Raw genomic sequence first — 23049 nt, forward strand, 5'->3', positions numbered from 1 at the left:
TATTGCTGCAAAAGAGTTTTCTTAGTTATGATCACAAATGTTAAATTTTAGATAGAAGTCCCGCAGTAAAGGTGCTCGAAAATTTTCTCCGACTTTCTGCTATGTAAACTATTTAAGTTCATATTAAGCTAATTATTGTTGGTAAAAAATAAATTTTTATGATGTGTATGTTTTAAAGATCATTAAAATCACACAATGTAGAATACATTAGTAAAAGCTAAATTTTTGAAATTTTATTCATGCGTGGAGGTTAAACATACAAGAGATACGCATTGATAAAATCACGGGTTAAAAAAGCACAAATTCGCGATATTTTACATTTATACAAAGCGTTTATACACTTACTATCTTTGAAATAAGTTCAGAATTTGATAGTATGTAATTCAAGCAAATAGTCCTGAGTTTTGAATTTATACAACAATTAGAAAACAAAATTTCAATGCCACAAAATGAAAATATTGTTTGCATTTTATACCCTATTCCAGATGAAAATTGGTAGCTCCCACGTCAGACTGACGTTATAACTCCTCCCTCAAGCCGTCTCCGTGTAAATGTTCCGCAAACGGAGACGGTCTGAGGGAGGAGCAATGACGAAATGACGCCAATCCGTAGAGGATTGCTACCGATTTTTTTTTTTTTTTTGAAATAGGAGACCTTGAAACTGTTCTTAGTTCAGTTATAACGTTGAAAGTTTTTAGAATTCACGTTAAAAGTTCAATCTCAACTCTGACAGTCTTAAATGTTACATATCTCACAAACCAGACGCATCTGCATCTAAAATTCTTGTACTACAACGCCTGCACAATTTCTGACTACGCTCTTGGTCTTCTTTCAGACGAAAAATTTGTATTTCTTGAGTATTGCACTTCTCCGATAGGCGTTTATTTTCCGTGCTCTGGAAAGTGATTTGTTCTTGCATCGCAGCCATCAGTATTTGAAGTTGGTAATTCTGATCTCTCAGGGTTTTGGCTGTGATAGCGAGCATGTCCTCTTTCTTTCTACGAGCATCTCGCGATCGCTTGGCGGCAGCATTATTCTTCCTTCTTTTGGCCCAGTACAAGTCATTTTTCATATGTTCTGGTAACGATCTACGTTTGCCATTGCCACATGACGTGTCTGGTGGCTGCTGGTTATTCGGCATTGCGTCACTGAATGAGCTATTCGAGTCATTAGGCCCTTTCTCGTCTTCTTTTACGAGGTTCGAGTCATCGTCCTCTTTCTGTTCTTGTTGGGAACGCTTGTTCTCATTTTCGTGATAAGTGGGGCTGACAGTATTCACGCTTTCGTCACTTGGCGTTAGTTGGCTGTTTTGAGGAACTGTTGAAGGAGAAAATCTTTCAGCGCTCGGGGATCGCCCTTTGGAGCAAATCTTTATTTTTTCAGACTGTGGCGACATAGTTGAAGATGTTGGTTCGGTACCAGAAACATAACTTTTATCTACCATCGGTGGCTTCACAGGCAAGAGAGTTTGCATACCATAAATAAGCTCGTTTGCGAATTGCTTGAACGGGCGATCATTTTTGTCACTTTTTCTTTCAAAACTTACAGTTGACATGGGGTTTAAGGGATGAGCTAATGGATTGGCACTCAAGAATGGATTGAAACCACTTAACATAGCTGGAGGATATGGTAAAGGATTTAAGTGATGATAATTAGAACTGACAGTTGGGTTCATGATTCCCATATTGCTGTAGACATTTGGCACAAAAGGGTTTGGATTTGCACTTAGAAGAGGTTGAAACCTTGTGTGTGTTTCAGGTTCGTCATTACCAACTTCTTTCCGTCCATACCTTGACTTCACGGGGGAGTTTTTAGGGGTTGACTGGATTCCCGAGCATTCGTTTCGGTTTCTTCTTCCGTTATCATCTATTGCAACACTGTCCCTATCACCACTATGAGTCACACCAGCTGAATGTCTTCTATTCGAGTTAAATTCCTTCGAATTTGTTACGTTTTCGGAACGATATTCTTCTCGTTTTACTGTTGCGCCAGGCGAATTGGATCTCCTTTCCGGAAATTCGTGGGCAGAAAAAGTACCATTCACTGTACCTTCCGATTTTTTGTCAATGGCGTTTCTGGAATAAGCATAATGAGCTCCAGCATGGTGAAGAGCTGAAATTGATCCATAATCAGCTCCTGGAGGGTGATCAGCAATTGAATGATGTTCCACATTATCTTCAGAAAAGGATTTAACGAATTGTGAACTTGTGGCTTGAGAACGATTTATTGAATCCTCAGTGGCCTTTTGATGCTCACTAGCTTCATAATAAATTTTATGGATTGTTTGGGTATTAAAATGACTGGGTGAAGTACTTTGTTCATAATGTTTGTTGTCAAACTTAGGTGCTTCAAAAACTGGGGAATGCATACGTTGATTTCCGTTCACAAAACCATTACCATTGCGCAAGTGTTGTTCAAGCATAGAACCTGATAACTTCCCATAATTCCTATCTTGTAAGTGATTGGCCACTGTAATCCCTGAACGATAACTTTCAGAGTCGTCCATATTGCGTTCGATATTGAGTTCAGGACTTTTTACTTTAACTTCAGAGTTTGGTTTCAGGGAAAAATCTATAGGTCCTTCCTCCGTTGGTTTTTGATGATAGAAGTCTGGTTTTGAATGATAATCTACACGAACATATCCATTGTGGGAAGTCATCATGGAGTCGTGGTTATGAATGTTGTATCTAATGTTGTGAAGCGACTCCATACCAGCACCTGGCATCTTAGCAATTAATTCTTCAAATGGATATCCAAGAATTTCTCCAAACCTGTAATAGAAAAATACTTGTTAATGATGTGCGAATTTTATAAAAAAATATTACTTTTTGCTTGCGTGTAAAACATTCAACATTTTCTGAGAAAAAGTTTCAGAACGTTTTAGAGGAGGTGCTATAAGAGCTGATGATCCACGTAGATACTGTGCTCTATCATCAGTCGTTCTTAGGTGTTTACCACTTTTAAGCCGAATTTCTGTCAACTACTGGAATATACAGTTAAAAGTTGTTTTCACAACTTCATCAAAAACGTTTTGCAATAAAATGTGTTTAAAACGACATAATCATCTGCAAAGAGATGCAAAATAATAATTCTAACCCAGTACAAATAATTTTCCTCGCGAACGATCTCAAGAATTTCCGTTTTCTTACAAAAGGAAAACAATTTGCGTGTTTATTGTATTCTAATTTTGACAACAATTTTCTATTGCGTATATAACGCTTGAACCTCGCTTTTAAATTTGTTGTTCCAATGAGACTGATGCTATATTGAGGCTGTCCATAAATGATGTCAATTTTCCCCCCCGACATTTTTGTCGGGGGAAAAATTGTCGGGGGACGCTGTTTTTCATAAACATATTGTTGTAAAACAATTTGTAAGGTCTCACTTCTCGTTTCATCCCCCTCCACTGTCACAAACTCACTATTTCAAGAACCACCTCCGCCCTCAAAGAGTAACATCATTTATAAACAACCCCATAGCATTTCTTGTTTTTTTTTTCCCCCAAATGCCATTGTGTTTTGTGCTTCGTTTCAGTAGCTTCAGAAATTAGGAACTTTAAAAGATTAAAACATTTTTCACGGCACGGTCAATAACTTGAAAACATTTTTTGAAGATAGACGAGGATATGTGTAGGTTGATTTGTGCTCTACAGGAGCCTTTATATTTCCACCCAAAATATTATAGAATTCTGAAACAACTTGCATACAAAGTATTGTAATGTTACAAACTTATGAAGTTTCGTCCCCAACTAGCAACATTAGGGAAAACAAATCTGTACCTCAGAGTCAGAAGGGTGTAAGTCCAAAAATTGCGATTTTCTGTTTATTATTGCATTGTATGTGAAAGCCTATCCCGCATCGAGCCATGTGAACGTAACTCTTTTAAAAAAAAATTATATTTACATCTTGAATTCAAATTATGTTTTTCACAATCAAGTGTTTTTTTGCATGTGTGTGTATGTGGGTATGTGTGTGTATATATGTGTGCGTGTGTGGGTATGTGTGTATGATTGTGTGTGTTTGTGTCTATGTGCAGGCGTGTTTGTGTGTAGCCGTGTGTTTGTGTCTGTGTGCAAGCATGAGTGTGTGGGTGTGTGTGTGTAGGCATGCGTGTGTGTATGTATTCGTGTAGGATATGAACGCAATCTGTAGACGGTTTTCGCTAGAGGAGCAGCATCGTGAGGCCGGTCGACGGTGGTGCTGCAGAAGAAGGCGGGGGGGGGGGATAAAATCAGCGTAACATCAAGGACAGTCAAGTGAGAACACTAAGCAATCGTGATTGCTCAAAAAAAAAAAAAAAAAAATCCTTCAAATTTTTTTTACCTACGTTAAAAGAGCGCACATCCCATCCTTTGCATGTGACAGAAAAAAGTTTTTCCTCCCTACAATAAAATTATCATAATGTGACTTACGTTCATCTGGCTCTGAGGTACAGAAATAAGTAAATGATGAAATACTTGCACTTTTCTATTTTTTGTACATTAAAATTTATCAACAATTTATAAGAAAAATATTTCTTTTAATACATCTACTAAAAATTTATATGACTATCAGTAATGCAAGAAAGTTGTATACTTTATAATAGTTTGACATAGCAATCAATTTATATATGAAGGATATTCTTCGGTCAAATTAAAAGACATTAGTTGGTAAAGTAACGAGCATTCTTAACTCAGAGAATCAATACAAAACCTAATTATGTTGTATTTCCAAAGTACTTACGTCGTAATGAAAAACAGGAAAATGTATGAGAAATTAGATTACTAAGATGCTGTAAAAAATGCTTTAAAATGCGGTTTTTATGTGAAGTCATTCGCTGTTTAAAAAAAAATATATTTTCAATCTAAAAGCACATCTTGACTTCTGATTCCAAAATACGAAAATAAATTTGTGTTTAATAGATCTATACCATAATTGCAGTTCACGTTTACTAAAATGCTTCAGACAATGCTCGATTGTACCATGATTATGTTTTTTGATCGCAATTATTCAAGTCGAACTTTTCTGATTTTCATCGAATAATGGATAAAATGTATGTTTGAGAAACTGCAAGGATTAAGTAGCACTATAGTCGAACCTCTTTCTATTTAGAGTTTCAAAGAAGGAAGAAACATTTGAGAAAAGGAGGTTTCGCAATACAGAGGTTTTGAGAAAATCATTAAAATGAGCCAATTGGAACAAGGTCAAAGAGATTGAAACTAAAAATATGAGTGTTCATTGTTTTTTTTTTTTTTTGATGGTTTTTTTTTTTGGTCATATGCTTTTTTCGAGACATTTAGTGATATGAAATCCCATTTTGGTTTAGACTTGACCCAAGCTGGAAATTTCAAAAAAATGCTTTGAAATACATTGCATATACTAATTACAAGCTTTATCACTATCAATTTCAAATTCTTCAACTACCATAAGAGAAATTTTATTTTATGGGAAAAAGTAAACGTGTTGTCTTTTACTTAAAGAACGTGTAATAAGAGAAAAAAGACAAGAAGTTTGGTGTCAGTGTTTGCAAATTCATTTTCCTTTTATTTAAATTTAAGTATACTTACAGGAGCAGATACAGAAATAGTTTTTGGGAGGGGCAATTAAAAGATAAAAGTGCCCCCCCCCCTATTCATGTTTTTATTTTTAAAAAATTTTAAAACCACCCTCTAAAGTACAAGAATACTTAGAATGTGGTTCCAAAATATATTCTTGAACATTTTGAGCCAATTAGGTATTAAACTTTGTACAGTAAAACCCCTCCTAACGGACACCCCTCTTATGCCGACAATTTTTTATTCTCCGATTCCAAGGCAAATGACATTATAAATCCTTGTTCTGCGGACACTCCTCTACCGCGGACAAAAAATTTGTCCCGTTAGCGTCCGCATTAGAAGGTTTGACTCTACATAATTTCACAAAAATGGTACAAATAATGCGCGGAATTATTGCTTAGAAACATTGTCAAAATGATTAAAGAGCTTACTAAAAAAGAATAAATCACTTTTTTTTTTCTATCGAAGAAGAATTTGTGGACGTAGACATTATGTGTCCTTGAATTCGAAATTAGTCCAGTTTTATTTATTCTTTGACATTGGTCGCCGACTACCTTATTACTCCTATAGCAAACCAAAATTATTTCAAACATTCTTTGTGTGTGTATTTTCTTTTTTTAAGTAGTAGCTTAAAAAATTTAACTTTTGTTATGGAAAGTTAAGTCATTTTTATCCTTTCGGGAGGAAGGGGCACGGTCATCCTGTGCCCCTAATAATATCCGCTGCTGTATAGTTATCATTCCTTGGTGATAATTTTAAGTATCCTTTAGCGCTGCGCGAAGTTGTGTGCTTCACTACAGTATAAATTTACCACCCAACCCTTTTGCATTATAATACGTAGTATCATTAATTTGCAATTTGAGCTAGCACGAAAATAAACTTTATTGCATTTGAAACAGAACAGCGTCATCAAGGAAATCGTAAATTGTTATCTTATCTCCGAGAAGGATACTGTAACTAAGTTAAGTGCTCCAATTGCATGCATCCTGGTTTGGTCAGTTGTAAATAAACTAATCATCATTTCAAAATCACCACGAGGGAAAGGGACAAGCTCAGCAAGACGATTCTTACCCCCAACTTGAAAAATTACCTTATCGACTGAATGACACCTCTAAAAGGACAACTTCCTGTACCCAGCTATAGATAGACTAGGAACTACATTACGTTGTAACCAAAGGAAGCAAATTTCTTCAAACCCTGTTGTTTCGCCACGGGTGCTCGATGACTTTTGGCTCGAAACGTGAGATGTTGCTAAGTTAATTAGAAGGGGATCATTAGCTACAATCTACATGAAGTGGTTTGCAGACTTGATGTTCAGGAAATAATTTTTGAAACTGGTGACACAAATAGGCGTAGTAACAAGACCGTTCCCAGAAAATATTTTGGGGAAGGAGTTTCAGATTTATCTGAGCCCCTCCTCTCTTGGAACGGCCTTGGTGAAGTTAATTGTATCTTCTATGAAGTTAAAAATCGGGAAATTTTCCTAGTCACCAGTGGCGAGCAAGAGCAAACTTATTAGTCGCGAATCTTTTTTTTTTTTTTCTTTTCTTATAGTCACTATTTTTTTTTTTTTTTTTTTTTTTTTTTTGTAGTCCAAGTAAAGTATCTGAGCAACAAATTAGCTTTTAAATTTTTTAACTAAACTGTAAAAATTATCAGTTTAAATAAGGGTTATTGCAACTAGTGAATAGAATCGACGCTAATAGATCACACAGCTAGGTTTGAGGAAGGGCGACCGGTTGACAAATTATACGAAAATTTTTAATTTCCGTTTTTACTTAGTCGCCATGTGGCGAGTGGCGACCGGCCGACTTAATCTTGTTTTTTATCCTGCTGTTGCCCCCAAACGTTGAATCTGTGAGAAAATCATTTCCCTATGCGTTAACTAGTATTGATAGATAGCCGACCGGTGCGAAACTCCGCACTGTTCTTTGAATCGCTTCACATGGCATTCCACTCTTTAAAAATTTCAAAGAAAGAACATTATGAAGAAGAATAGAAAAAAGTAAACGGATTAAACTAAACGGAAAAAAGTACATGCACAAAAGAAGGCATGTAATTTGAAGACATTAGTAACAAAACTTCGTTAAATACAATGTTGTGATGTGATCAACGCTCACTTTTTGGTTGTACGTATTTTCAATGCAAACATAAATATAATTAAAAGCTTTTACTCGTGAAAAAGCAATAATTGTGCATGAGAAAAAACGGGTGGTGGTATATACAATCCTGCCTATGTGAGTCTCTGACGTAAAAAAAGAAGTATTTAACAGATATTCATTGGCACGGATTTGAACTCGCACCATTATTAGCCAACATGATGCGCTTTAAAATAATTCGTAAAACATGGAATTTGAATAAGGAATATGGGAGATCTCGCGCAGCGATTGAGCAGCCATTCTAGAGAAATAATTAATACGATTGAAAGGAAGTGTTTTTATTTTTGGAAATTGATACAATTTCCCATAGCAGGCTGCTATAACTGTCACGGCTTGGATGCCAGCACATGTTTTTCTTTTAATCGGACACTTAAAATTCAAAACCAAAACCAGTTGAACCGAGTTCGTTTTTAAGTGCAATTTTTCGAAAGTAGATAAATGCATTTTTTTTTCATCAAAAGCAAAGGAGAAAATAATTTCTTACTTTTGAAGTTGAGAGTACTTTTAATGTTTTACTTCGTATTTGATTAAATAGTTAAAGGTTTACTGGGTGAAACGCGTAATTTCAATTTGTAGTAGTATTATTTTTATGTATACAAAAGATCTAACCCTGCTATTAAAAAAATCTGCATTTCCGCATAAAAAGATGAAAATTTTCAGCACGAAAAGGATTCCCTTGACGTCTGAATTTTTAAATCTGAATTCTTTTTTATGCTTACATTATGCTAAGTTTTCTGAACGGAATCAAATCTTAAAAAAAAAAAAAAAAGAAAGAAAGAACACCTTTCAATTAATAGTCAAGTTATCTGAATAACCTGTAGCCTACATTAATTAGTAGAAACACCAAGAAACATTTCCGTCGCTTTTATTACATTGCTTTACGTGTGTTATTTATAGTATGTTATGCGTACACGTAATGCGTAATATTAATCTAAATTAGATATACTGTTGGACAGCCCGGGCGGGCTCGAAATTCAGCTAGTTTATAGCGGAACGCTCTACGGAAAAAACATATCAATTTAACCGAACAACTAAGTCCAGTGCTTTTAAATTTTATTTAAAGGAAAAAAAAAAAAAAAAAAACAGATTTATTGTAATTTTTTTTTTGCCGAAAGTGACGCAAAAAATTGGGAAATTTATTAGAATTTTGCCTTGAAAAAAGAAAAAATCTGCATAAGAGCTACAGGCTACATTAAGGTTTTGCAACAGCTAGGAGTGTTTCCGAAAAATTGAATTTTAGCCGTAAGTCTATTTTTTGTCATTAGATGGCCCGATAAGCTTTAAAATGAGGGGAAAATTTCTTCAGGAAATAAGAATAATCTCGCTTACCGACAGGAAAACAATCCGCAGAAATAACATATAAGATAAGATATTGAAGAGAAGTGTTTTTATTTTTGAAAATTTATACAATTTGTTATCACAGGCTGCTTGAACCGTTATGGCTTAGATAACAGCACGTGTTCATCATTTGACATTTCATTTAACATTTTTTTCTGAACAAAAAATTATTCAATTGTGGTCTGAAATCTGAAACCTGATACTTATATTTTCGCTTACATTATATTATGCTTTAGCTTTCTGACCGGAGCCAAAGCTTTAAAAGAAAAAAACCCTTTCAATTAAGAATCAATTTAGCTGCAGGTTACATCAAGTTTTCGTAACAGCAAGGAACGTTTGCATCTCATTTATTTTAAGTTTCTCAACTTATGTTATTTATTGCTTTTAAGTATTCATTAATGCGTGATTTTTATCTAATTTTTTGATACAGATCGTCCGAGCTGGACCCGAACACTCATTCTTCTGGTTATCAGTCGAATGCTCTGCCGATCGAGCTATTCAGCTCTGTCAGTCACACAGCGCAAGTTAAACTTATACATTTAACCGAAAATCTCAGTCCGGTTCTTTAAAAGTTTTTTTTTTTTTTTTTTTGACAGAATTAAAAAAATAATAATAAAAAAATTAGACCGTAGGTCTATTCTTCATCATTAGCCCGCGCGATAAGCTTCAAAATGAGATGTAAATCAAGGAAATCGATCAAGAATTGAGGAAGATCTCGCGCAGGAACAAAAAACAGGCTACCGAAATTATTTGCAACAAGCGTTTTATATTTGTTAAAAACTTTAAAATTTATATTCGGGAGAAATTTTTTTACTGTATTTGTAGAGAAGTAATCTTTATTCCATGCATTTTGCTTGTTTGTGAACTGAATATTCATACGGAACAGGGATAGTGTCCTTACATCTTGAATTTTGTCATGAGTAAAGCTCTAAAATTGGAACGAGTTTTTTTGACCTTTTCATAAGTTTGTCTTAGACCAAAAAAAAAGAAAGAAAGAAGGAAATAACTGCAAAGCATTTCCTTAGATACCATTCCTAGAACGGCTCTTCCACACACTAGCCGTTAATTTTATCATTTCCACTTTTTTCCCTCCGACTTGCCTCATCTCTCACCTTAGGGGTTCTTCCTTCCCGAAAAAAAAACCCCTCAGTTACGTCATAAGCAGCAGCAGCAAAAACTCTACTGCCGAGGGTACCGCTTAATGGCAACAGATAAATCTCCCCCATTGCCCCTGCTCCACTCTGACTCCCTGCCGTCGATAAAGAACACCTTATACTTGCGTAACATGAGTCGAATTTATTACAGAACGTAGATCTTGAGCAAGAAAAGCGCACAAAGAAGCCAGCACTTGACCAGCGGCGAGTTTTGGAATTGATGGCTGTATCTGCGGACGCTACCCCCTCCTGTTGCATCCCAGGGCTCCGCAGTCCCAGATTTGCCTTCACTAAAAAATAAATCTTTGCTTTTAGTCTTCGATTCGGAGACAACTGGCTCCAAGCTATTGCCACCAGAATGGTTTTATGACGGCTGTTATGAGGACCACCAAGCGTTCTGAGTGCTGCTGTCTTTTTGTCCAACTGCTGCACAGATAAATTTCAGTGACGAATCGTGCGATTAATTCTGGTATCTTAAGTGGATAACACTTATGTAATTGACCTCGGGGATAGCATAAGGCGACGAGTTGATGGCAAAGATTTAAATGCGACTGTCATGGTGAAACTATAGTATTTGCACCAAAGATGGCCCGGTTGAAAAAAATGTTTGGTGACATCCCAGTATGCAGTCGGAATTTTTACCTGCAGAATGATGGGAAGAGGTGTTCACAAAACAAAATTTTATTACGGTTCTACACTGCAGTGCCCCGAACAGTCTTCCGGAGGGGGAAATTCTCAATGACTGAATGAAACTTCGAATTTTAGTGAATAACAAAACACGAGTATGCGCAGCTGATGAGAATATGAAAGAAAAAAAGGAAAAAATGCTATGCTGTCTCTAAGTTTGGCGTATCGTCTGTTAAAATTCGCCTACTAAGCTAATTTTTGGGAGGTTACAGTTATATAAGCGTCCTGATAGCCCTAATATATATATAGGATGTATTTATTAACATGCAAGGAAGGTAAAACAGAAATAACTTAAACTGCGGATTTGTGACAAAAGCTCACTTATTTTGCATTGAAAGGGGGGTTCCTTATACTTGTAACCCCGCAACATGTGTATGCAGCAATCTGCAATTTGCAGTTTAACATTGTTATTTCTTTTTGTTTTTCCAAGCACAGGTGATTGACTCAATTTGATGCTAGGAATGGTTTAAAACCAAGTGTTATGGGATTTCACCGCTTTGCTGAGCTTTTAGTGAAACGGTGAGACATATAGACACTTGTATAATTTATCTTTAAAAAACAAGATAAGATTGATTACAACTTGAGGTGCGTGTGTGGGGGGGGGGGACCATAGTTAAATATATTTTTATTCTAAAACAATTTTTTAATATAAATTACTAAGCAATAATTTTATTTTGAAAATTACTCTTTTTGGGGAAACGTGACGCAGAATTTCCAGGTAGAAGTTTTCGCTGATTTATCCTAATACAGTGAAGCATCGTTTATACTTTTCTTTTTTATAAGTTTTATCAATTATACATTTTTTAAAATTGGTCCCTGCAGAGTCTAATACACATTAACCTATACCTATAATACGTTTTTTCATTTATACGCTTTTTTCGTACAGTCCCTTCAAAAACGTATAAACGGTGCTTCGTATTCTTATAATATCTAATTAATTCGTTATTTATCCTGAATATTCCAGCTAGTTCTACAGTTATTTTAGGGTAAAGAGGGCTAAGTCTAATTTTGTTTTAAAATCTATCTCATTAAATCTGTTTTTTTTTATTAAGATAACTTTTTTATGATTGGGAAAATATGTTGCAGAATCCCTCAATTAAATCCCTTTTTGTTAAAAGGGTGTAAGTCAACACTGTTCGTGAGTTGACTTACGCCCTTTCAGCGAAGAGCGATTCACGATGACGGTAGCAAATTTTCACCCTAAAATAAATACTCCTACTAATTACTAAATGATGATTAAATATGGAAAAATATTTTCATGTTTGGGTAATAGCAAGCTGCTGTATTCCTGTAATTTTAGTAAAACATTTTTTATTTGTATGTCCTTGATTTGATTGATCCATTTTGAGGAATTCCTTTTTTGTATCGAAAAGAGAAAAGTCTTGTTTTACAGAATATATTTTGCGATTTCGTTTCGTAACGTCATTCGTTCATTGTTACTAGGGTCTTGCACTCTTGAATCAAAGTGTCATTCGTGTATAAAAGATGTGGGGGACCTCGTTAAACCGATTTTTTTTTTTGTAAAATTTGGCTACAATATTGGATTTTAACGTCATTGGAGATTAAGTGATTTCTTTCTCTCTCTTTCTCTCGCTCAAAAAAAAAAAAAAAAAGGATACTGCAACAAAAATCAGGTCGGGTGGTTGTCGTAGACTCCATTCTAATCCAAATTTCTGTTTCAATATGAATGAAATAATAGCATGAGAAAAATCCGTTAATATAATAAATCAATGTTAGATCTATCGTTAATTTGAACTAAGAAAAGTGGAGGAGCGAGGCCCCTTTGCTTGTTTTGCCTGTTTCCCCCACCTTCGGACGAGACATATCTATGAGGTTTTCGACCAACGACCAATAAAATAACAATTCTCATTTTTTAAAAATAAGAATTAATAAGTTTTGGTTAGACTACCCTATTTGAAGAATGATTTCTTTACGCGCAGTGCTTTATTTCTAAAAAACGAAATGAGGAAGCTCGGTCCTTACAATCTTCAGAATTTATTTTCATACCTTAGATTCCGACAAATGTGTTAAAACTTGTATGATATACAAACTACTGGAACTGAACTACCATGAGCTCCGCAAGATATCAAGCAAAGTTTCATGAAAACGATCCATTTTATTTAAACTAGAAGTTCTGAAAGACGAATTATTTTGGTTCGAAGGCTTCTTGAAGGAGTCAACTTTTTACACAAAATTTTAGATCACCGAAACTAGTTTTTTTCCAACGTATGACAATGAGCTCTCACCCCATTTTAAATTTGTCGTAGATAAAACTATCCAAGTCGTCATATTTTGATTAATAGTTATGAATTTATACTATTAATAGTAGCAATATTTTCCAGCAGTTCAAGGTCGTTAAAAATCCAAATACTATTTTAAAAAGTGATACAAATTATTCTCTCGCAAACTGTTAATCATCATGAGGTTATAATTACGATATTGATAAGAACATCAAAAATGATTAAAGAACGAAAATATAAGAACTTAACGTGTTTTGTTTTAATTTTACTTCAAATGCGCAATCAGCAAGGCTAGGGTGTTGATAATAACTGCATTCCCCCCCCCCCTTTTCGGCTGTTTTTTCTTTATAGGGCATTATGCATTATTTCTTTAAAACAGTGGTGCCCAGCCCAAGGCTCGCGGGCTACATCCGGCCTGCAAAGCTGATTCGTTCGACCATTGATCGTTGATTTGTTCAATGTTACAAAGCAAAAAGCAAGATTAGTGACAATAATACAGATATGGAGCCACGCATTCAGAAATTGGTTTCTGAAAAACATGCAATGAATAAAATAAGCATCAAAATAATGTTGATAACAATTCTTAATTTTAAATTTTATCCCCTTTCCATATTTTAATTTTATTAGAAAAGAAATTATTTTTAAATTTTATATTTGTTCTGGCCCGTGAGAATGATTTTAATACGAGGTGCTGCCCTCGGCCGAAAAGAGTTTGGCAACACTGCTTTAGAACAAAAAAAAAAAAAAAAGGGGGGGGGATTTTTGAACATTTTTAGTGTTTTTTTCATTTTAGTTTCCCCCCGCCCCCCTGAAATTGTGGATGACGACATTTTTACTCTTAAAAGTACTTTGCTTGTCAAAAAAATGTTGACTTTTATACTTTCTGGCAATCTTTGGGCATTTAACCTGGTGTAAAAGCTAAATGTATAATAGGAGAAAGTTCTGTGACGGAAACATATTATTTTAAATGAGATCTACCAACAAATGATGATGATAAACGGAATAGTTCAGATTACAGAAATTGCGTTTGGATAACAGGTTTTCTTTCGATTTTTAGAATAACAAAAACTTTGATAATACAACACAAATCTGATAATCTAGAAAATTGAAACTAGAAATTTATATATTCCTATTTACTTTTTCAGGTATTTTATACTTCTTTTATTTATTTACATTCTCATTTTAATTATTCTTTTTTGTTCCATTTCAGTTTTATATATGAGTGCTAATTTTTACATGCAAGTTAAAATTTAAAAAAAAAAGCTATGTAAAACATTTTTTTCTTTGTAAATTTAGAATAGGGCATTTTCTGTGGAGTTTTAAGGCTTTTTTCTTATTATTTTATTTATTTATTTATTTATTTATTTTGATTTTTTTTTTCTTTTTGCATTTTTTAATGAATTTTTCGGTTCTCAACACCTTAGCCCTGGTAGTAAAAAACATTGTAGCTTTCTTCCGGTGCAAGCTGGAAGTTCTTTATGAATACATCCCTCACAAGAGATTCAAGTGACGCAAGTACTTAAAAACTTTCAAAACCGTAATAATTATTGATTTAAAAAATTAATTCAATGCCATTTCTTCGCACAATACGTACACAAAGTTAATTTACATAACTGATGCATGTTAACTTAAAAACTGTATAATTAATAAGGTCACATCGTTAGTTAAGAAAAAACTAGTTAAGAAGAAAATCTTTGAAAATTTTAACTAAACACTACAAATTTTGTCTACAAAAAGCTATCAATAATCACGAAATATCATGGCATTCGGAGCATAAATGAATTGAAGTGAGTAGTAGTTATTTTCGTCTTTTTTCAGAGCAGGGCCACTCTAATTAATCGGTCAGTAACCTATATTTGTTTCAATTGTGTTGTTATTTGGAGAACTTTTGCCAAAAATAATCAAATGTATTGTAATATTACATTTTTGGGGTAAATTCTGTAATTTATCGCCTATCTGTGCAGTAGTACTCAGTGGCGTAACCAGGGGGCGGGGGCGGATAAGGGATCATAACCCGCATGAGGAACAAAATTATATGTTTGAACACATATACAAGCGCCTAAAAGTGCGATTTTCCGCCTTTAGTATTCAAAAATTTCATTTGCCCCCCCCCCCCTTCCTCATGGAAAATTAATCTCTCCGCCACTGCAGCACTAACCTCAAACAGTATAATACATAATAAAATCTTCACTGAAAACAAAAACGTTACCCACTTTGTCATCCAGTAGTCACATGCAGTAAAAAAACATAATACTATATTTTGTTACAAAAGACAAATGGGAATACTTATGTGTCATAAATCAAGGCACACTAAAGTGTCAACAAACTGCGTGTAAAATTTGCGAGTGTGAAAATTAATAAAATCAAAAATCGGTAATAGGAATAAATGATAGTATTCTGTAATGGGCAAATAAAAAGGAGTAACTGCAAATTTTTCATTTTCTTTGCATTTTTTGTCATCTAATGTCCTTTATCTTCAGTATACAAGCTTGTTTATTGGGTTTCCGCTGAGAAAAAAACACAAAAAGAAAAAGTCTAATTCCAACACTTCCCTAATGTTAGTAATGAATTCGAAACTCGTTTCTTCAAATATCTCTAAAATTCATTCCTTCAAGATACTGCCGTTTACCTGTTCACAGCAGCATTATAGTTTTATAGTGTCAAACAGTTACTTATAGAATAGTTTAAAACTAGTCGTTTAGCTTAAATGTACGTTTTACATTTTGACATTTTTAGTAATTTTTTTTTCAAAACCTTTAAGAGCCTTATCTCATATATTGCTGAAATCAGTGTGTAGAAAAATTGCAAAAATGTTGAACACACGTATTTTGAGTTAGAAGAAATCCCTTAGTCAAAGAAGAAAAAAACTTTTGATGTTCCATCCGACGTTTAATAGCTGTCAAAAAAAAAAAAAAAAAAAAAAAGTTCGGGTGTCTTTGCAACCACGAAACATATGAATGCAATATTTTAAAAAGTTTATGCTTGTTTAAAAATTGATTTTGATGTTATCATTTATTGTTTTGTTCTGGGAAGACGGGGTACAATGAAACGCTGTTGAACATTTGCTTTTGTTATTACTAAAGACTACTAAATATTAATCATATTTGTTGGATGGGGAACAAGACTAAAAATATACATCATTATTTCTGTACATGCAAAATTTCAAATGCGAAAAAAAAAAAAAAAGCTCTAATTTAAAGATAATAGTGCCTCGGAGTGAACAAAAAAACACTTTAAATACTTTCATTCCAAGAGTTGCGAACCGAAGCAAAGAAAACGTTTTATGCAATTTTTTTCCCCCAATATTGGCAGTTTTAATGCGATTCAATGGTCAAACTCTCTAAGTATGGCTAAATTGAAACCAGATTTAAAAAAAACGAGCTGATGTGTGAATCACATGACTTCCTTTTACTCCAATTTCATGTCATTTTCCCATTATTGGTAATTTTAATGTGATTTAATAGTTTACTCTGTAAATATTTCCTACAGTGGCCAAATTGAAACCAGATTTAAAACTTAAAAAAAATCGCCAAATTTGTCACCAAGTTAGCGACAAAACTTGGCGATCAAAAGACTGGCGATATATCGCCAAGTGTTCGCCAAATTATAACACCACTTGAGTTTACATCAAAATTATCAATGATTTCCCCCAAAAGGGGGCAAAAGACCCCCTTAAGAACATCTGAATGCAACCAAAAGGGGAGGTGCACAACTAGATCCCACTAGGAGTCTACGTACAAAATTTCAACTTTCTAGGACATACCGTTCTTGAGTTATGCGACATACATACGCACATACACACATCCGCACATACGTACATACGCACATACATACATACGTACGTACAGACGTCACGAAAAAATTCGTTGTAACTAACTCGGGAATCGTCAAAATGAATATTTCGGGTGTCTATACGTTCTTAGGCACTTATCCATGTGGTCGATTTGAAAAAAAAAAAAAAAAAAAAAAAAAAACTCAACATTCATTCGGGGGTGAGCAAAATGGAAATTAAGGTTGATTTTTGAGTGAAAATTCTTTCGGGAAAATAATACTTAAGTAAAAAAAAAAAAAAGTAAGAAAAAAGAAATCGTTTGTTTTTCCCCTGTTGCCAAAAAATAATTTTGAAAATGAATTACTGTACTTTCAAAAATAAATAAAAATAATGTGATTCAATGATTAACTCTCTAAATATTTCCATCGGTGGCCAAGTTAATACCAAGTTATTTAAAAAAAAAAAAAAAATCGTCGCCAAGTTGGCGAAAAAACTTGGCGACCAAAAGCTTGGCGATACGTCACCAAGTGTTTACCAAATTATAACACCACTTAAGTTTGCATTGATATTAACAATGATTTCCCCCCAAAAAGGTGCAAAAGACCCCCTTAGGAACATCCGAAAGCAACCAAAAGGGGAGGTGCACAACTAGACCCCACTACGAGTCTATGTACCAAATTTCAACTTTCTAGGACATACCATTTTTGAGTTATGCGAGATACATACGCACATACACACATACGCCCATACATACGGACGTCACGAGAAAAGTCGTTGTAATTACCTCGGTGATGGTCAAAATGGATATTTCGCGTGTCTATACATTCTTAGGCACTTTTCCGCATGTGGTCGAATCGAAAAAAAAACTCAACATTCATTTGGGGGTGAGCAAAATGGAAATTAAGGGCGATTTTTGAGTGAAAATTTTTTCGCGAATACAATACTTCCTTTTTTGTAAAAGGAAGTAAAAAGGAAAAAAAAAACCCGCCAAATTCGTCGCTAAGTTGGCAACAAAACTTGGCGACCAAAAGCTTGACGATATATTGCCGAGTGTTTGCCAAATTATAGCACCGCTTCAGTTTACATTGAAATAAACAATGATTTTACCCCAAAAAGGTGTAAAAGACCCTCTTTGGAACATCCGAATGCAACCAAAAGAGAAGGTGCACAACTAGACCCTACTTGGAGTCTATGTGCCAAATTTCAACTTTCTAGGACATACCGTTCTTGAGTTATGCGACATACATGGACACATACACAAATACACACATACATATGGACGTTACGAGAAAACTCGTTGTAATTAGCTCGGGGATCGTCAAAATGGATTCTTCAGGTGTCTATACGTTCTTAGGCATCTATCCACGTGTGGTCGAGTTGAAAAAAAAAAAAAAAAAAAATCAATATACATTCGGGGGCGAGCAAAATGGAAATTAAGGCCGATTTTTGAGTGAAAACTTTTTCGCGAAAATAAAAATCTAGCGAACGTCGTTTTCACTTCACCTTTATCAAACCCATTTTGAGTAGTGACACTATTGCATCCACATGGCGGACCCTGAGCGATCAAGTTAGTTTTCGTTACAGTGACCGGAATGAGTACAAAGAGCAGGTAAGCATCTATTTCAAAAATGAGTACAATATTAAATTGCATATTTATAACCTTTGGTAAAAGTAATCAAATAATAATTTCGCGTTTATTTATACTTTTTAGAAATCTAACTTTAGACTGTAAATTCGAAATCAAAATATAATAGACAAAGTATATAATCGATCGTACAAACAGGAGGAAAATGCTTTTAGTAACTTAGAAATAAACGAGCTGATGTGTGCATCACATGACTTCCTTTTACACCAATTTAATGTTATTTCTCTATTATTGCAATTTTAATGTGATTCTCTCTCTAACTCTCTAAATATCACCAACAATGGCTACATTAAAACCAGATTTTAAAAAAAATAGCCAAATTTGTCGCCAAGTTGGCGAAAAAAATTTGGCAACAAAACGGCTACCAAAAGACTGGCGATATATCGCCAAGTGTCCGCCAAATTGTAACACCACTTGAGTTTGCATCGAAATTAACAATGAATTCCCCCCAAAAAGGGGCAAAAGTCCCCGTTAGAAACACCCGAATGCAACCAAAAAAGGAGGTGCACAACTAAACCTCACTAGGAGTCTACGTACCAAATTTCAACTTTCTAGGACATTACGTTCTTGAGTTATGCGACATACATACGCACATACGTACATACAGACGTCACGAGAAAACTCGTTGTAATTAACTCGGGAAACTTCAAAATGGATATTTCGAGCGTCTATACGTTCTTAGGTACATATGTACGTGTGGTCGGGTCGAAAAAAAAACTCAGCATTCATTTGGGGGTGAGCAAAATGGAAATTAAGGCCGATTTTTGAGTGAACATTTTTTCACGAATACAATACTTCCTTTTTTGTAAAAGGAAGTAAAAAAGAGTCACCACTGAGCTGAATATATGTTTTTTTAATCTCATTCTTATAAAATAACAAATCAGGAATGGCTAGGTATATTTGGCAGGAGAACAATTAATTTATAAGAAGCACAAAAAAAAAAAAAAAATCGTCGCCAAGTTGGCGAAAAAACTTGGCGACCAAAAGCTTGGGGATACGTCACCAAGTGTTTACCAAATTATAACACCACTTAAGTTTGCATTGATATTAACAATGATTTCCCCCCAAAAAGGTGCAAAAGACCCCCTTAGGAACATCCGAAAGCAACCAAAAGGGGAGGTGCACAACTAGACCCCACTACGAGTCTATGTACCAAATTTCAACTTTCTAGGACATACCATTTTTGAGTTATGCGAGATACATACGCACATACGCACATACGCACATACACACATACGCACATACATACAGACGTCACGAGAAAAGTCGTTGTAATTACCTCGGTGATGGTCAAAATGGATATTTCGCGTGTCTATACATTCTTAGGCACTTTTCCGCATGTGGTCGAATCGAAAAAAAAAACTCAACATTCATTTGGGGGTGAGCAAAATGGAAATTAAGGGCGATTTTTGAGTGAAAATTTTTTCGCGAATACAATACTTCCTTTTTTGTAAAAGGAAGTAAAAAGTAAATATAACTGAAAGTGAAGTGAAGTAAAAGAAATGAACATAATTAATGAATCTGTAAAAATTAAAGAATAAACTAAATAAAAATAAAGAGTAAATTGAAGTAAAAATAAGCAAATCAAAATTGAAGAATAAAGCAAAGTAAAGAAATTTAAATTGAAAAATAAAATAAAATAAATATAAGCAAATATGATAAATGAATAAAATTAAAAAAATAATAATAAAATATAAATAAATAAATCAAAGTGATAATTAATTAATTAAATATAAATATGATATCTAATATTAAAAATTCGAGTGAAATGGCTTTGAAAAGTTTTACCAAACATTTTTTTTTGGAATAGTAGGACGGAAGATCAATATATATATAAAAAAAAAAAATGTTTACATGAACATAAAGACATCAATAAATAAGTAAATAAAAAGCACATACCTTTGATTGAGATTGGGTTGGAAAATGAAAATTTAGTTTTTCTTCAGTTGACAATAGTTTTCTCATCCAATTCCGTAGCCATTAATGCGCCGAGAATATGCAACGTAAGTATAATCCTAATTACAGCAACATCTGAAAAAAGGTAGTATTTTGAAATCAGTTCGCATCCGTTCAAAGTATGTGTATAACAAAAGAAACTTGCAATATCACTATTACTATTCACTAAAAATATATCTACTAGTCATAAAATATATTTATATTGATCATTAGTAATTATTATTAATCATAAAATAAATATTGAAACATGTGCCCCATCAATTGAATATTTGGATTTGTTTATATACGTTGTTACGTATTGCAAAGGAGAAGGAAATTTGTGGAGAATTAACAATTATATTAGTGCAAATACGTAATAGGAAAACAACATAGTTTCAGTTAATTAAATTAATTTAATCAGAACAAAGTCAGCGACGAATTAAATTACAACACAAAAGATCCATTATTATTATTACATGATTGTATCATAGCCAAATAGGATTTAATTCAAACGTTGGGGTAATTTGCATGCATATTTAATCAAAACCAAAGCAATATATAATGACATCTTAAACCTCATAGCAAGTCAAAGGTATCTTACCTTGTCGTAGGAATCTAGTTTTCCAAATCGGTCAGTCCTTTGTACATCCTGAATCGAATCTGGCGAACAATAGCGATATTCCAAGTGAAAGTCCAGCCTGCGAGATATCTGCAACAACCCTTTGAACACACATGCAACTACGTCAAGCGATCGGGAATCCGTTTTTGAAATGACCACCGAAGCACTCCTCACCCCTTTCGAAGGCGGGCCCAGGGAAGTATTCCCCCCACTCTGGGATAACCAAAGAGGGTCTCTTGTAAGCGGACCTTCCACCAATCTGAGACAAGAGTCTATCTCACTGCCCGGGGGTCATCGGTCACCAGAATACTTTCCTTTTCCTCCCATCCCCCCACAACGCCCATCTGTTTTTACTATTCTATTTAGTTTTGTTCTCGCGATTGCGTTGGTTTGCAATGGTAAATGAAATTTACAGTAGAGTGAGATCATTCCTCTTTTTTGAAGACAATTCTGCTGTCAGGGTTGCTAAGATTGGTTTTTGTAACAGTCCCTCATTACCGTAATTCCACATAGTTTTGAAACAGTTCCATTTACATACCTGTCAACTGTACTGGTTTTCCTAGTAGTTTTCAGGATTTTGAGCATTTCTCTCGGTCTCCCTATTTTTATTGAAAACTTACTGGATTTTTAAAATCTTTAGGAAAATCCCTTTATGTAGGCAATCTTGAGGAAAAAAAACCTTTAAATTATTATTATTTTTTAAACATTGTCTTGATTTATGTACCCCAATGTGATAGAGTCCTGCTAAAACTTAAACTTTAGTACATCGAAATCTAGCAACATTATCAATGCTTATTAAGTTTGATCTAAGCATTAATTTAACTTATATTCTTCCATTTAATGTTTCGATTAATTATTTTATGTGTATATGAAGTATAGAACTTCCGTATGATTGTACTTTGATAGTAAAAATTCTATTGGATTTTTCCCTTGGAACGTTAGCTAAATTGCGGTTGTTCTTCAAATTACGTTGGTTTGAAATCGAGATAAAATTTACACAGCAGTGTGAGATTCATTAAACTCAACGCCAAATAGTAGGCTCTACGAAGAAGATATTCTTTTTTGGTGATACTTTTGGAGGAAGGTTGCAATATCTAACTTTTATCGTAGCTTGTTCCTTGTCCCATATTACCTTAGTTCCACGTAGCTTTGGAATAGTTCCATTTAGTTTTATTCTTTCAAATAGCGACTACGTTGGTTTGAAATGGTTGACGAAAGCTATGATTCACTTAACTTGATGGCAAATAATACGCTGTCCACTCAGAAAGTAATATTATATACTAGCTGCGTGCACGGCGTTGCACGTGCTACTTAAAACATGAAAGAGATGTCCAATTGATGCTTTTGTATTACACTGACATCAGATTCTAAAGCGCTAAGAAGTAAATAAATACGCGTAATGCAAGGTTTGCAAAACACGAGTAGAGCATATTTTTGGCAAAAATCTCTTTAACGTTAATCATAGTTGTCAATGATACAAGTTATGAGTATTTTTAATTAGCACAAAAGATGAAAATATATGCATTATCAACTATAATCTTTGCTCACGTTAAAATGAATTACATCTGATAGACTATATCTGAAATATTTATGTACAATTACAATCAGCTTTTTACATAAAATGATACACATTTTGGTTGATTACGTGAAACTAAAGCATCAAGACTACCGATAATTTAATACCAAGTCATCAGATTCCAAATTAGCTTTAGTTAAAATCCTTAAAAACAATCCTTTTTGTTCAACTCTGTTTCACTTAAAGAAATCCAAACAATCTTAATTTAACATGTTCTTTTAACGATACAAACTGTATTTCAAAAATAGAAACAGGAAGGAAAGAGAGAGTTATTACAATTCGAAAACTCACCCATGTAACGGAAAAAAATCCAACAAAATAAACATAATTAATCACACATCCTAAATGTACCAAAAGATGAGGCCGGTGAATGATAAACTTACACTAAAAT

At 34.1% G+C, this 23049-nt stretch overlaps 1 protein-coding gene across 1 annotated transcript; it reads right to left on the bottom strand.

Moving 5' to 3' along the window:
* Positions 1-751: 751 nt before the first annotated feature.
* On the bottom strand, positions 752-1684 carry LOC129222978 (thyrotroph embryonic factor-like). Its single transcript, XM_054857541.1, has one exon. The coding sequence runs from the start codon at positions 1682-1684 to the stop codon at positions 752-754; it is 933 nt and encodes a 310-aa protein (XP_054713516.1).
* Positions 1685-23049: the final 21365 nt, after the last annotated feature.

Source organism: Uloborus diversus, chromosome 5 (genome assembly GCF_026930045.1).
Source record: "Uloborus diversus isolate 005 chromosome 5, Udiv.v.3.1, whole genome shotgun sequence".
NCBI classification, from domain to species: Eukaryota; Metazoa; Arthropoda; class Arachnida; order Araneae; family Uloboridae; genus Uloborus; species Uloborus diversus.